The 14,765-nt window shown below is 45.5% G+C and overlaps 1 protein-coding gene across 1 annotated transcript in view; it reads left to right on the forward strand.

The window, feature by feature from the left end:
- The first annotated feature begins 284 nt into the window (after positions 1 to 284).
- LOC148509102 (phospholipase A2 inhibitor and Ly6/PLAUR domain-containing protein-like) overlaps positions 285 to 14,765 on the forward strand; it is a 29,685-nt gene continuing 15,204 nt past the window's right edge. The window contains exons 1-2 of the mRNA XM_088443656.1: positions 285 to 354; positions 13,929 to 14,045. Of these exons, the coding sequence (XP_088299782.1) occupies positions 297 to 354; positions 13,929 to 14,045 (175 nt within the window). The 5' untranslated portion in view covers positions 285 to 296. The remainder of the gene's footprint in view (positions 355 to 13,928; positions 14,046 to 14,765) is intronic.

The raw sequence follows: 14,765 nt of genomic DNA on the forward strand, positions 1-14,765 counted from the left end.
CAATCCGCCCCTGCATAGACCTCTGTGTACATGTGAAAACACCCACTGGTGTCATGTGTTACCACTTATACATAGAATACATTTCATATTAAAACTAAACGTATAACAATTCAGAATATACTACTACAGAATATCATATTCAATCTATTGTCCTTGTGCAGCTTTATATTTATTTAGTGAGACTCCACGTCTGTTCTTCTGGCACTATACTCCAAATCTCTGACTTCTGGAGAAATTTCGCAATCTGAATTTGAAGCTGCGCCATCATCACATTTGTTATTCTGTTGACTTCCAGAATGGGGCTAAAGTCTCTCCTCTTGTTTCTATGTATCCTGTCTGCTCTATCACAGACTGGTAAGTTTGTTTTTATTCCCATCATTTATTGTATATAGAGTTTGCTTTGAAGTAAAACAATCCTGGAAAGTTAGTGACAGATCTGGTAACACCAGCAGGGATGTTCTGTATTTCATCGGAAGCATAACTTGCTAAGATCAGCCTGAAAATTAATCTAAAAAACAACTCACAAAGTACAAAATAAAAGAGTTGTCAGCGCTTACTAACTTTTATATCAATATGACTATAGGTGCCTACACACGCAGCGATTTTTTGGATGACTGGACGATATCGATATCGTTATCATTCAGTCGTCCAAAAAATCGTCCAGTTTTTGCCCCAAAACGATGAACGATAACTACCAATGCGCGCTCCTGTTTGGAGTTGGTAGTTGACGTTCATCGCCTGAACCTCCCGTCCAACCTGACTATATTGTCAGGTTGAATATGTTCGGGGATGAGAGAGGGAGCCCGGCACTGAACTAAATCGTTCTTGATTTCATTCAGTGTTTGTGCTCAGTATCAACACAACACTGAGCAGACCCCTGCCGGGGACACACGGCGATTTTGTTCATGGAGCAAATCGTCCCGTGTGTATGCACCTTATGACTGTATGTCCAGGAGGATGCTGTAATAAAATACCTGCATAACGAGACGCTTCCTGCTGCCTATTAGAGTGACTATTTAAACAGTGAGACATCAAAGAGACTCTCCATTTGATTTCTCACTGTTTAAATAGCTACTCTATTAGGCAGCAGCGAGCGTCTCGTTATGCAGGTATTTTATTACAGCATCCTCCTGGACATACAGTCATAGGAAAGTGTTATGATTATACATCATTGCCTTTATGTGACACATTTGTATCTAACATTTCTGATAACAAGGGTAATAGGATTTACAGCATCTGTCTTTGAGTACAAGGAGAATTTGACCATATGGTTATTAAGACTCTCTCCGTAACTACTTGGTGCTGACCATACAGTACAAGGGTACAAGTAATCAGTCTTTTCATAGTGTGTATTTACACTATTATTTTGCCTTGGCAATACACCACCGCTTGATGGGACATTTACCCATATGAGCTACTATCTTAATTCTATCAAACATGTATATGCCTGTATTGTATATAACTGTCTTATTATTATTTTTTCTTTTTCTTTGCATTTCTTCTAAATGTTTGATACTATAAAATTATTTTAGTGGTGTTTATTAAAAGTTATGTTTTAATTATATAAATTTTACATAAGTGTGCCCCCAAACGAGAGTCTTCTTTCTCTTTTGTCCTTTTTGAATGTTGTAACTCTGACTCAGGGGAGTACCACCAACCCTCTATAGTTAAACAGCAATCAGCATATACAATGACAGTAAGTTGGCATTAGGGATATTTGCCTCCCGACCTCTGCTTGTATACTCTTTTTCCCGTGCAGGCTCATAGACCTTTGTTGTCCTTGTGAAGATTCTACACCTATCTGCTTACAATGTGACTCACATTACAAGGTCTGACTTAGACAGAAGCCTTCACAGATCAGTAAGATCCGTAAAGGCTTCTGTGTTAAAAAAAAAATGAAATGTGCCCCCCCTTCCACATGCATAACCAGCCCAGGGCTGCTATGCTAGAGGGGTGAGGCTGTGAGCCTATCCTGGTTCTTAAAGTACAGGTGAAAAAATGTGTAGGGTATTTTATGAATCAGCACCATGCTCTGTTGAGCCCGTCCTGGTTGTGGAAATACAGGGGACAAAATGAGCTGGGGTCCCCTGTATTTTCCATAACCAGCACTGGACTCTTTCTAGCAGAGGTGTAATGTCACAGCCAGGAAACACTTTCACCGAGTCCCTGGCTAAAGCATTATACCTGACCGCTAGTCAGCCCTGAGGTTCCTCCTCTACAGGGCACCCCAGGCCTGGGATAATAGCCTGGAGCTATACCCAGCACCCCTGGGTGGTTGATTGTGTTTAAAAATTAGATCAATAATATTGTCTTTTACTGGAGAACTAGAGGTCCTAGCAAGTACCAGCATGCAGGGTTTAAGGGATCACTAGTACCTCTAGTTTGTCTGCAAAATAAATATTTAACCACAATACACAAACACTGTGAAAGTTACATTTTATTTAAACATACATGCACACTCACACTCACACTCACGCATACTCACCTAGGGAGAGTTCTACAAATATGCGACTATATTGTAGCTTTATACTCGCACATTTTACAAACTCGGACCCTATTACATTTTGCCCCTAATGTTAATCAAATCTCATGCATTCTAAATTTGAATATCTAATCACGTATATATGCCTTGTAATAGGGATTGTTCAAAGCAAAGTATAACCAAATAATGTCAAGAGATAAAGTGATAAATGCAAAATGAATCCATGTGTGTGTGAACTATTGAAGTAAGTCACTAATTGTAGATAATATAAGTTGTAGCAATTTCTTGACACTGTTGATGTTAACCAGCAGGTGTTAAAAGGTATACAGTGTATCAATAGTATCCCCCTTTAGGCCCGTTTTCAATTATAAGTGAAAAGTCGAAATCCGCGAAAAAGTATCATCGATTGCGACTTTTCGCCTGTCAGAAAATTATTGCCTTATTTAATTCCATCTGCTTTTCGCGTACGCAAAAACGCAATGCAATGTAATAGGCAAAAAAGATTTGCCTCTGAATAGGTGGAGAAAAGAGGTGCAATATTTTTGTTTGGGGGTGCAAAGGTGGGGCAACCACTCAAAACCCTTGGGAGAGCCCCCCCAATGGAACTGCACCAAAAAAATCCTAAAAAAAGTCCCAAGAACACCCTAAAAAAATACTTGGAATTTGGGGGTGAAAATGTGTAAATTGGGGGGACAAGTTCGCAAACTAGCGAAATAAGGTTCTGGGGGCACACTAAGAATTGTTTTGGAGATTGCAGGTGCATTTTTAGAGGTGCAATCTCACTTTATTTAAAAGTTCACATACCAGACATTAAAACATGCTAGCACCCATTTTCAGGTACCCCAAATTTGCCAGGACTACTTAATTTCACCAAAAAATACTGCTTTATGCCATTCTTCACCACTTGTGCAAAGACGCAAATTAGTACCAATTGTGCGAACTTATGCACGCCAAATAGTTTTATTAGGGCTAATCGGGCACTACTACATTGATCCCCAATGTTTCTGCAGCTTATTGGGGGGTTCAGGCTGATTTCCCCGATTCTGGCAACACTTTTCGCGTCTTTTGACTTCGTGTGTCTCCGTTTTCGCGTACTTTGGAATTGTATACGGCGAAAAGTGAGGGCGCGCACGATAAGTTTCCGCATCTAAAATACGTGATGCAGGCAAAGCTTTATCGCGAGTGAGAAACTAATTAAATACCGTCCCTAGCTGGTAATGTCCTTTTGCCATTGTACAGTCTCATAAATCATACAACTTTATCTGTGAATTCTGTGCTCATTAGCTAAATGTTGTTAAATATACCTATTGTAACTCCCTGTTTAAAGATACCGCAGATATTTATTAAATAGCACAGGTACGGCTATTATCCAAATATTACCTCAAAGCGAGCGGGTAAATAATGGGTTGGGTTCAGGATCCTGGCAGTCGGGAAGGACGGCAGTCAGAATACTGACAGTGGCATCCTGTCGGAATTCCGGTGCTGGGATGCTGAGTGTCGGCATTCTGTGCAACGCAACTACATCGCTAAATAACTGACCCACAGGTATAAATAATGTGAGTGGTTTCCTGCAAGCAGGATATAAACCGTGTTTTATTTAATTACCATAATAGTCAAAGATTGTACAGCTGTGTATAGTTAGTGGCAGAATTAGTGGCTCTGTATCACGATCGTTCTAGTATGCAGCATAAATAGCAGACATGATACTGCCATGCTGTCCAAACAGAAAGATTAATGGAGCTTCACGGAAGTCCGTTCTATATTTAGGAGACCCTTATCTCATGCTTATTGCACAAGCTAAATAATAGTATTCCTGTTATACAGGTCATTAAGGTTTCCAATTTTTTGTAAGTTATTACATGAGCTTGCGATTATCATGTATCTCTTATACAGGCTGTGTTTTGATATATACTTGTTATACAGACTCTATGTTGTACAAGCTGTATATTAAAATGCTTGTTACACAAGCTACTGTATAGGGATTTATTTGGCATACCGGCGCCGAAATCCCGACAGGTCGGGATCCCGGAACCAGTATCCCGACCGTCGGCATCCCGAAGGTAAGTATCGGAGTGTTAGGGGGAGGGTAGCGTTAGCTAGTGGGGTTAGGGTTAGGCACTAAGGGAAGAGTTAGGGTTAGGCACAGGGAGGGAGGGTTAGGATTAGGGTGCGGGGAGGTTAGGTAAAGGCACTAGGGGGGAGGATAAGTTTAGGCACCGGGGAGGGGGTGATAGGTTTAGGATGCGGGGAGGGGGAGGTTAGGTATAGGCACTAGGGGGGAGGTTAGACACCGGGGAGGGTGGGTTAGGGTAGGGGTTACAAAAGTAATTACCATATCATTTTATGGGTGTCGGTATTCAGGCTGTCGGGATGCCGTTGCTGTCAGGACAGCCGGGATATCATACCCAACCCACTGTATATATTATCCATGTACAGTAGAACAAGGTAAGAGTAATGCAAGCTTGCAATTATCCTGTGCTTGTTATACAGGTGATATATTAATATGCTAATTATGTGCTTATTATGGAGGTTTATATATTTGTATGCTTTTTATACACGATCTATATTGCACAAGATTTATATTATTGTACCAGTTGAACATTATACAAGCTTGCAAGTTTCATGTGCTTGTTACACAAGCTATAAATTAATCTGCTTGTTATACGGGATCCGGTCAATATCCCGACAATCCGGATGCCGGTACTTAGAATGTTGGCACCTGAATCCTGATACCTTTCAGAAACCCGGTGCCGGCATCCTGACCTCCGGCATCCCGAAGCTAAGTATCGGGGTTAGGGGGAGGGTTATAGTTAGGGTTAGGCACTAGGGGAAGGGTTAGTGTTAGGCACTAAGGGGTAGGGGTAGGTTTAGGGTGCGGGGAGGGGAGGGGGAGGTTAGGTTTAGGCACTAGCGGGGATTAGTGTCAGGCACCGGGGAGGGAGGGGAGGGAGAGGGGAATTGTTAGGATACTGAACGACAAGTGTTGGTACCCTAACCATGTCAAATTGCCAGTTTAGGGATTTTGACCGCTGGGATCCCGAGCGCCAGCATCCCATACCCAACCCTGTTATACAAGCTATTACTTATATATTAAACTATAGCCGCTGTATGTGTATTACTGATTCACTTGTACTGGGCCCAACAATTTCTGATGACAGATCTGCCTCCTCCATTATATAAAATCCCACCTGCACACATTACAGTAATACATACCACCCCACTTCCACACATTACATTATTACTTCACAACATATTGCTGATATACTGACCATTGCTGTGCATTGTACAATGTGCTGAAGAGAGGGGGGGGTCTGGGCTATGGGAAACGAAGAATCAGAGTAGAGTGAAAGAAAAATGTAAGAAGCTGCAGCGGAGGGAAGAACAGGATCGGAGCAGATCGATTCACTTATTACCGTGACCATTTGGATGATGTCATTTCCTATAGGTTGTATACATCCCAACATTTAGCTATTCCAGATTGGGAAAAAAAGAAGCCCTTCCCTCAGAGCCGCAGCTAGACGTTTTGGTGCCCTGGGCCAGAAAGAGCATTGGCACCACCCCCCCCCCCTCAATTTTTGTATAGGAATATAAGATAGTGCACCTGAAAAAGGGCCATGGCCTCATGGGTTAGGGCCAGGGAAGAGATAGTGTAGGCCAGGAGGTGCTGGGGATAAAGGAAGAGGAAGCTACAAGTGAGAATGATAATAAACAGGAAAATTGACAGGCCCAAACAGTGCCCCCTGCCCTGCAGTGCCCTGTGCCATGGCACAGGCCACATTACCCTAGTTATGGCCCTGACACGAACTGAGGGGTTCCAAGTCTAACAGAGTCCCAGTTTGGAATAGGGGTGAGCGGGTTCGGATTTCTGAAATCCGAACCCCCCCGAGCCCCCCCGATCCGAGTCCGATCCGAGTCAGGCTCGACTTTTCCCGCCTGACTCGGATCTGAAATCGAGGCAAAACGTCATCTTCCCGCCTTCCGAGTCTCGCGGGTTTTGGATCCTATATAAGGTACACACGTCGGCGCCATTTTCTCACTCGGCTGTGGACAGTGAAGAGGGAGGGTGGGAGTTAGGGCTGTGTAGTGTAGTGTAGTGTAGTGCTGCTGTTGTCCACTACTTCAAAGTCCATAGGGGCTGGCTGTGTTGTGCTGTGCTGCTGTTGTTAATAGGGGCTGTGTCCACTACTTCAAAGTCCATAGGGTCTGGCTGGACTGTGTTGTGCAGTCAGTTCTCCATAGGGGCTGTGTCCACTCCAAAGTCCTGTGCAGTGTCCCAGTCCTAAAGGAGTGCTGTAGTGTTGTCCAGGGGGTGCTCTGTCCATCAGGGGTGCTCCACCCAAGTGCTAAAAAAATAATATATTTTCTGTGTTTGTGAATTGTGTGCGCAGTAGCCGCACGTGCATCAACAAAGTAGTGCCAAGCGTGCGCCTGTGTCATAAGTAAAGGGCCGGCTGGCTTGACCGTTAAGGGTGCTGTAACCCCCGAAAGTACACTCCAGTCCAAACCAAAAAAAAAATTATTTTCTGTGTTTGTGAATTGTGTGCGCAGTAGCCGCACGTGCATCAACAAAGTAGTGCCAAGCGTGCGCCTGTGTCATAAGTAAAGGGCCGGCTGGCTTGACCGTTAAGGGTGCTGTAACCCCCGAAAGTACACTCCAGTCCAAACCAAAAAAAAAATTATTTTCTGTGTTTGTGAATTGTGTGCGCAGTAGCCGCACGTGCATCAACAAAGTAGTGCCAAGCGTGCGCCTGTGTCATAAGTAAAGGGCCGGCTGGCTTGACCGTTAAGGGTGCTGTAACCCCCGAAAGTACACTCCAGTCCAAACCAAAAAAAAAATTATTTTCTGTGTTTGTGAATTGTGTGCGCAGTAGCCGCACGTGCTTCAACAAAGTAGTGCCAAGCGTGCGCCTGTGTCATAAGTAAAGGGCCGGCTGGCTTGACCGTTAAGAGTGCTGTAACCCCCGAAAGTACACTCCAGTCCAAACCAAAAAAAAAATTATTTTCTGTGTTTGTGAATTGTGTGCGCAGTAGCCGCATGTGCATCAACAAAGTAGTGCCAAGCGTGCGCCTGTGTCATAAGTAAAGGGCCGGCTGGCTTGACCGTTAAGGGTGCTGTAACCCCCGAAAGTACACTCCAGTCCAAACCAAAAAAAAATTATTTTCTGTGTTTGTGAATTGTGTGCGCAGTAGCCGCACGTGCATCAACAAAGTAGTGCCAAGCGTGCCCCTGTGTCATAAGTAAAGGGCCGGCTGGCTTGACCGTTAAGGGTGCTGTAACCCCCGAAAGTACACTCCAGTCCAAACCAAAAAAAAAATTATTTTCTGTGTTTGTGAATTGTGTGCGCAGTAGCCGCACGTGCATCAACAAAGTAGTGCCAAGCGTGCGCCTGTGTCATAAGTAAAGGGCCGGCTGGCTTGACCGTTAAAGGGTGCTGTAACCCCCAAAGTACACTCCAGTCCAAACCAAAAAAAAAATTATTTTCTGTGTTTGTGAATTGTGTGCGCAGTAGCCGCACGTGCATCAACAAAGTAGTGCCAAGCGTGCGCCTGTGTCATAAGTAAAGGGCCGGCTGGCTTGACCGTTAAGGGTGCTGTAACCCCCGAAAGTACACTCCAGTCCAAACCAAAAAAAAAATTATTTTCTGTGTTTGTGAATTGTGTGCGCAGTAGCCGCACATGCATCAACAAAGTAGTGCCAAGCGTGCGCCTGTGTCATAAGTAAAGGGCCGGCTGGCTTGACCGTTAAAGGGTGCTGTAACCCCCGAAAGTACACTCCAGTCCAAACCAAAAAAAAATTATTTTCTGTGTTTGTGAATTGTGTGCGCAGTAGCCGCACGTGCATCAACAAAGTAGTGCCAAGAGTGCGCCTGTGTCATAAGTAAAGGGCCGGCTGGCTTGACCGTTAAAGGGTGCTGTAACCCCCGAAAGTACACTCCAGTCCAAACCAAAAAAAAAATATTTTCTGTGTTTGTGAATTGTGTGCGCAGTAGCCGCACGTGCATCAACAAAGTAGTGCCAAGAGTGCGCCTGTGTCATAAGTAAAGGGCCGGCTGGCTTGACCGTTAAAGGGTGCTGTAACCCACAAAGTACACTCCAGTCCAAACCAAAAAAAAAATTATTTTCTGTGTTTAGTCGCACGTATATATCAAATCGATATAACATAAATGGAGGACCAAACTTTCTCCGATAAAAATAAAATAGAGAAAGATCAAGAACCACTTCCTCCTAGTGCTGAAGCTGCTGCCACTAGTCATGACATAGACGATAACATGCCATCAACGTCGTCTGCCAAGGCCGATGCCCAATGTCATAGTAGAGGGCACATACAATCCCAAATGGCAAAGTTCAGGAAAATGACCTTGAAAAAGACATTTAAATCAGCTGAAGAGAAACGTAAACTTGCCAATATGCCATTTACGACACGGAGTGGCAAGGAACGGCTAAGGTCGATCCCTAGTATGTTCATGACTAGTGGTTCAGCTTCACATGACGATGGAAGCCCTCCTCCCACTAAAAAAATCAAAAGAGTTAAGCTGGCAAAAGCACAGCGAAGAACTGTGCTTTCTAAGAAGATATCACAAATCCCCAAGGAGAGTCCAAGTGTGGTGGTGGTTGCGATGCCTGACCTTCCCAGCACTGGACGGGAAGAGGTGGCTCTTTCCACCATTTGCATGCCCCCTGCAAGTGCTGAAAGGAGCACCCACAGTCCACTTGCTGATATGCAAATTGAAGATGTCACTGTTGAAGTACAACAGGATGAGGATACTGGTGTAGCTGGCGCTGAGGAGGAAGTTGGCGAGGAGGATTCTGATGGTGATGTGGTTTGTTTAAATCAGGCTCCGGGGGAGACAGTTGTTGTCCGTGGGATGAAAAAGCCCATCACGGTCATGCCTGGGCAGAAGACCAAACATTCCACCTCTTTGGTCTGGCAATATTTCTATCCAAATCCGGACAACAACTGTCTTGCCATATGTACCATATGTAAAGGTGAAATAAGTAGGGGTAGGGACGTCAACCACCTAGGAACATCCTCCCTTATACGGCACCTGCAGCACGTTCATAAAAAGTTACTGTCAAGTTCAGAAACTTTGGCTAAGACCGTAAGCAGTCCAGGGACACCTAAATCCCATTGTCCTGTTGTATCCAAGCGCCTGCAAACCACACCGTCAACTCCCTCCTCGTCAATTTCCTCCTTAGTCAGGATCGGAAGTAGTCCTGCAGGCCATGTCACTGGCATGACTGACTCTCCTATCCGGGATTCCTCTGGAGGATCCTGCATTGCTACGCCTACTGCTGCCGCTGCTGCTGTTACTGCTGCTGGGAGTCGTTCATCATCCCAGAGAGGAAGTAGGAACACCACTACTTTTACTAAACAATTGACCCTCCAACAGTCCTTAGCGAGGAGGATGAAGTACGACAGCAGTCATCCTGAAGCAAAACGTATAACTGAGGCCTTGACTGCTATGTTGGTGTTAGACGTGCGTCCGGTATCCGCCATTAGTGCAGTGGGATTTAGACAATTGATGGAGGTAGTGTGTCCCCGGTTCCAAATCCCGTCTAGATTCCACTTCACTAGGCAGGCGATACCGAGACTGTACAGAAACGTCAGAAAAAGTGTCCTCAGTGTCCTGAAAAATGCCGTTGTACACAATGTCCACTTAACCACGGACATGTGGACAAGTGGAACAGGGCAGACTAAGGACTATATGACTGTGACAGCCCACTGGGTAGATGTATCACCTTACGCAGCAACAGCAGCAGCGTCACCAGTAGCAGCATCTCAGAAACGCCAGCTCGTTACAAGGCAGGCTACGCTGTGTATCACCGGTTTCAGTAAGAGGCACACCGCCGACAACCTCTTAGAGAAACTGAGGGAAATCATCGCCCAGTGGCTTACCCCACTTAGACTCTCCTGGGGATTTGTGATATCTGACAACGCCACCAATATTGTGCGGGCATTACATCTGGGCAAATTCCAGCACGTCCCATGTTTTGCTCACACAATAAACTTGGTGGTGCAGAATTTTCTGAAAAGCGACAGGGGCGTGCAGGAGACGCTTTGGGTGGCCCGAAAAATTTCTGGCCACTTTCGCCATTCAGCGACTGCGTGCCGAAGACTGGAGCGCCAGCAAACATTCTTGAACCTGCCCCGCCATCACCTGAAGCAAGAGGTTGTGATGCGGTGGAACTCAACCCTCTATATGCTTCAGAGGATGGAGGAGCAGCAAAAGGCCATACAAGCCTATACATCCACCTATGACATAGGCAAAGGAGGGGGTATGCACCTGACTCAAGCGCAGTGGAGAATGATTTCCGTGTTGTGCAAGGTTCTCCAGCCCTTCGAACTTGCCACACGTGAAGTCAGTTCAGACACTGCCAGCTTGAGTCAGGTCATTCCCCTCATCAGGCTTTTGCAGAAGCAGCTGGAGAAAGTGAAGGAGGAGCTAAGACGGAGCGATTCCGCTCGGCATGTGGGACTTGTGGATGAAGCCCTTCATTCGCTTTGCCAGGATTCCAGGGTGGTCAATCTGTTGAAATCAGACCACTACGTTTTGGCCACCGTGCTCGATCCTAGGTTTAAAGCCTATGTGGTGTCTCTCTTTCCGGCCGACACAAGCCTGCAGAGGTGCAAAGACCTGCTGGTGAACACACTGTCAGCTGAAGCGGAACGTGACACGTCAACGGCTCCTTCTTCATTTTCTCCTGCAACTGGGGCTGCCAGGAAAAAACTTAGGTATCCTAAGCAACCCGCTGGCGGTGATGCAGGGCAGGCAGGACCAAGTTTGGACATCTGGTCCGGACTGAAGGACCTGGCAACAATTTCTGACATGTCTACTGTCACTGCATATGATACTGTCACCATTGACAGAATGGTGGAGGATTACATCGGTGACAGCATCCAAGTAGGCATGGCAGACAGTCCATACCTGTACTGGCAGGAAAAAGAGGCAATTTGGAGGCCCCTGTACAAACTGGCTCTATTTTACCTGAGTTGCCCCCCCTCCAGTGTGTACTCCGAAAGAGTGTTTAGTGCAGCCGGGAACCTTGTCAGCGAAAGGCATAGGAGGTTGCTTCCACAGAATGTGGAGAAGATGATGTTCATCAAAATGAATTATCAGCTCTTCCAGGGAGACCAGCCTCCAGAAGGTACAGAGGGACCTGTGGTGGTGGATTCAAGTGGGGACGAGTTAATACTTTGTGAGGATGAGGATGTACACACTGAAGAGGGTGAGGAATCGGTGGATGAGGAGGATGAGGATGACATCTTGCCTCCATAGAGCCAGTTTGTGCAGGGACACATTAATTGCCAGCTTGTTTTGTGGGGGCCCAAACGAACCAATCATTTCAGCCACAGTTGTGTGGCAGACCCTGGCGCTGAAATGATTGGTTTGTTAAAGTGTGCATGTCCTGTTTATACAACATAAGGGTGGGTGGGAGGGCCCAAGGACAATTCCATCTTGCACCTCTTTTTTTTCTTTGCATTATGTACAGTTTGGGGCCTAGTTTTTCAAACTGCCATCCTGTCTGCCACTGCAGTTTCACGCCTAGATGGGTCACGTGTTTGTGCCGCCCACTCGTGTCGCTTAGCATAGTCATCCAGCTACCTCGGTGCAACGTTTTGGACATAAAAACACTATTGTGAGGTGTGAGGTGTTCAGAATAGACTGGAAATGAGTGGAAATTAAGGTTATTGAGGTTAATAATAGCATAGGAGCAGAAAAACCTACAAATTCTGTGATTTTAGCTGTTTTTATGCTTTTTTTAAAAAAAATACAGATCCAAAACACAAAACCCAGAACCCAAAACACGGAAGGGTGGTTTTGGCAAAACCAATCCAGATCCAAAACACGAAGAAAGATCCAGATCCAAAACCAAAACACAAAACACGAAAAGTGGCCGGTGCACACCCCTAGTTTGGAATCACTTTGGGGTACCAAGTCGAACGGAGTCCTGGTTCAGGTCTGCACTCAGTTCAGAACTCAGATTTAAAAATTGAACTCGGGTTTTGGATTGCATGTAAAGAGACAGGTCCAAACGATTTTAGATGTTTTTATAAATTTGTTTTTTAATCACCTTTAAAGGAAAACCAAAACCGAATCTGAACCACAACACTAGAGGGTTTGCCAAAACTAAAACTCGATGATGAATTAGAATCAAAACAAAAACATGGGGGTCCTTGCACATCTCTTATCCTTACTCAGGCATTCGGATGATTTATGTGTTTCAGAATCAGTTTGTTAAGATAATTTGTCTGATTGCTGATTTTGTGTCACACTTTTTATACCAACGAGCCTCCTAATGCCAACTCATCACATTGAGGAGCTGCTCCGAGAGCCGTGATGCGTGTGACATGCAACAAAACTTACACTTCCTTGTGAGGGCTGGTGGTGATACCAGGGGAACGTTGGACTTTGTGCCTTTATTATGCCAGTACTAATCATGGTTGGCAACAGCAATTCCACTCCGTCGTGTGCATGCGCGATACCCTGCTAGCGACGGGCAATCCGTCGCTCCGGGTCTCGCACCAAAGGGGGCAAGCTGTCGATGTTGAGTGACAGCTCGCCCTGTTTGGTGGACAGGCCGTGGGCGTGGCTGCCCAAACTGAGGCGTTCCCGTTTGGGGGGCCCCACTGACATCACGGGTGATGTCAGTGGAGAGATTCCGGCTCTGTTAGAGCCGAAATCTCTCTGGGGCTTGCGGCCATGAGACCCTACCACTACCCTTGACCATCGCGACCATCATCATTGCCGCTCACAATAGCTGTGGGTGGTCACCCACAGCTATGCGAGCGGCCAAGAGGCCAATCCAAAAAAAAAAACCCGGCCCTGATTCAGAGCGAGCAATATCGTTCATCCATCACACTGGGAATTTCTAGGGAGATCGTTTAGATATATCATTCACCGAACAGATCGTCCCGTGTGTACGCAGCATTACTTTATTCCCAAATCTGAATCAGGCCCTAGGACAGGGGTCTTCAACCTTTGGCCCTCCAGCTGCTGTGGAACTACAGATCCCTGGATGCCCTGCCACAGTTTTAGCATGCTATCATATCAAAATGGTGGCAGGTAATGCTGGGATGTGTAGTTCCACAGTAGCTGGAGGGTTAAAGGTTGAAGACCCCTGCCCTTGGAGCACATGCTGTCTATAAGCACACATACATGGATGGCGAGATGTCAGTGGCTCTTTATAGTTGTGGAAAATGGAAATACTGTATGTAAGTTTTGCATGCATTTATTTTTGGTACTAATTTACACTCATTTTGCTACTAATGCTCTATCCGCCTCATAGCTAGGAGACCATCTCAGCAGGGTTTCCTGGTTTTTCTACATATGATAAATTATAATTCATTGGCAATTTCATTTCTGTACTTTATACTCATGTTGGCTCTGAATTGAAGCTGAGTTGTAAAATGTTTTTGTAATAGATGTTCTGTGTCTTCCCATAGGTTATGCACTTTCTTGCCACATGTGTATTGGTGCGTTTCTGGAATTCTGCCGAGGAGCCGGTACTGTCTGTCCTGTGGATAACGCCTGTGCATCTTTCTTTACTATGACGTATTTACGTATGTTCCACAAGATAACTGAAACATTGCCAAAATATACTCTATTACAGTAGATCACCAGCAGTTGCATAACTTAACTTTTGCTTCTCCAGAGTAAGATTTAAAAGACTCCTCCAAGGTTTCTAGGTTATCCACCCAGGTATGTTTTAAGAGAGGAGACAAAGGGGCTGATTCACTAACATACGCAATTACGATTACGCATGCAATTGGCTGATTGTTGCATTCTGCGCATGTGTATGCATCACAATGCGCGTGCACGAACTAGCTATTGCGAACGGGACTGCGATTGCAGAGGCTACCCAGACCCATCGCAGAGCGATTGACAGGAAGTGCCATTTGTGGGTGGTGACGGGGGGGTGGTCGGGCGAATGCAGGCGTGCCAGTGCATTTCAACACCGTTGTAGGGGCGTTCATAAATTATCCACTGCAATTGCCTACGCCGCCTGAGGCCTGATAGCGTGTGATTGTTAGCAATTTCTGAGTAAGGTCAGAGCTTGCACAAGTGTGCGTGAGGCTGCGATGGTACTCGATTCTACCGATGGTTTTGAAGTCTTGCTAAATATTATGGATGTGTGTAAGGTAAAGTGGGCGTCCTTATGTAGTGCTGCGAGGGAATTGCAATCACAAAGGATTAGCATACTATCGAAGTTGAACTGCGTGCGTAATCACTATTGCATATGCAGTTGTGTATGGTAGTGAATCAGCCCCTCAGTGCGGGCC

This window comes from Taudactylus pleione, unplaced genomic scaffold, assembly GCF_031769625.1.
Source record: "Taudactylus pleione unplaced genomic scaffold, aTauple2 ptg000332l, whole genome shotgun sequence".
In the NCBI taxonomy this organism is placed as follows: Eukaryota; Metazoa; Chordata; class Amphibia; order Anura; family Myobatrachidae; genus Taudactylus; species Taudactylus pleione.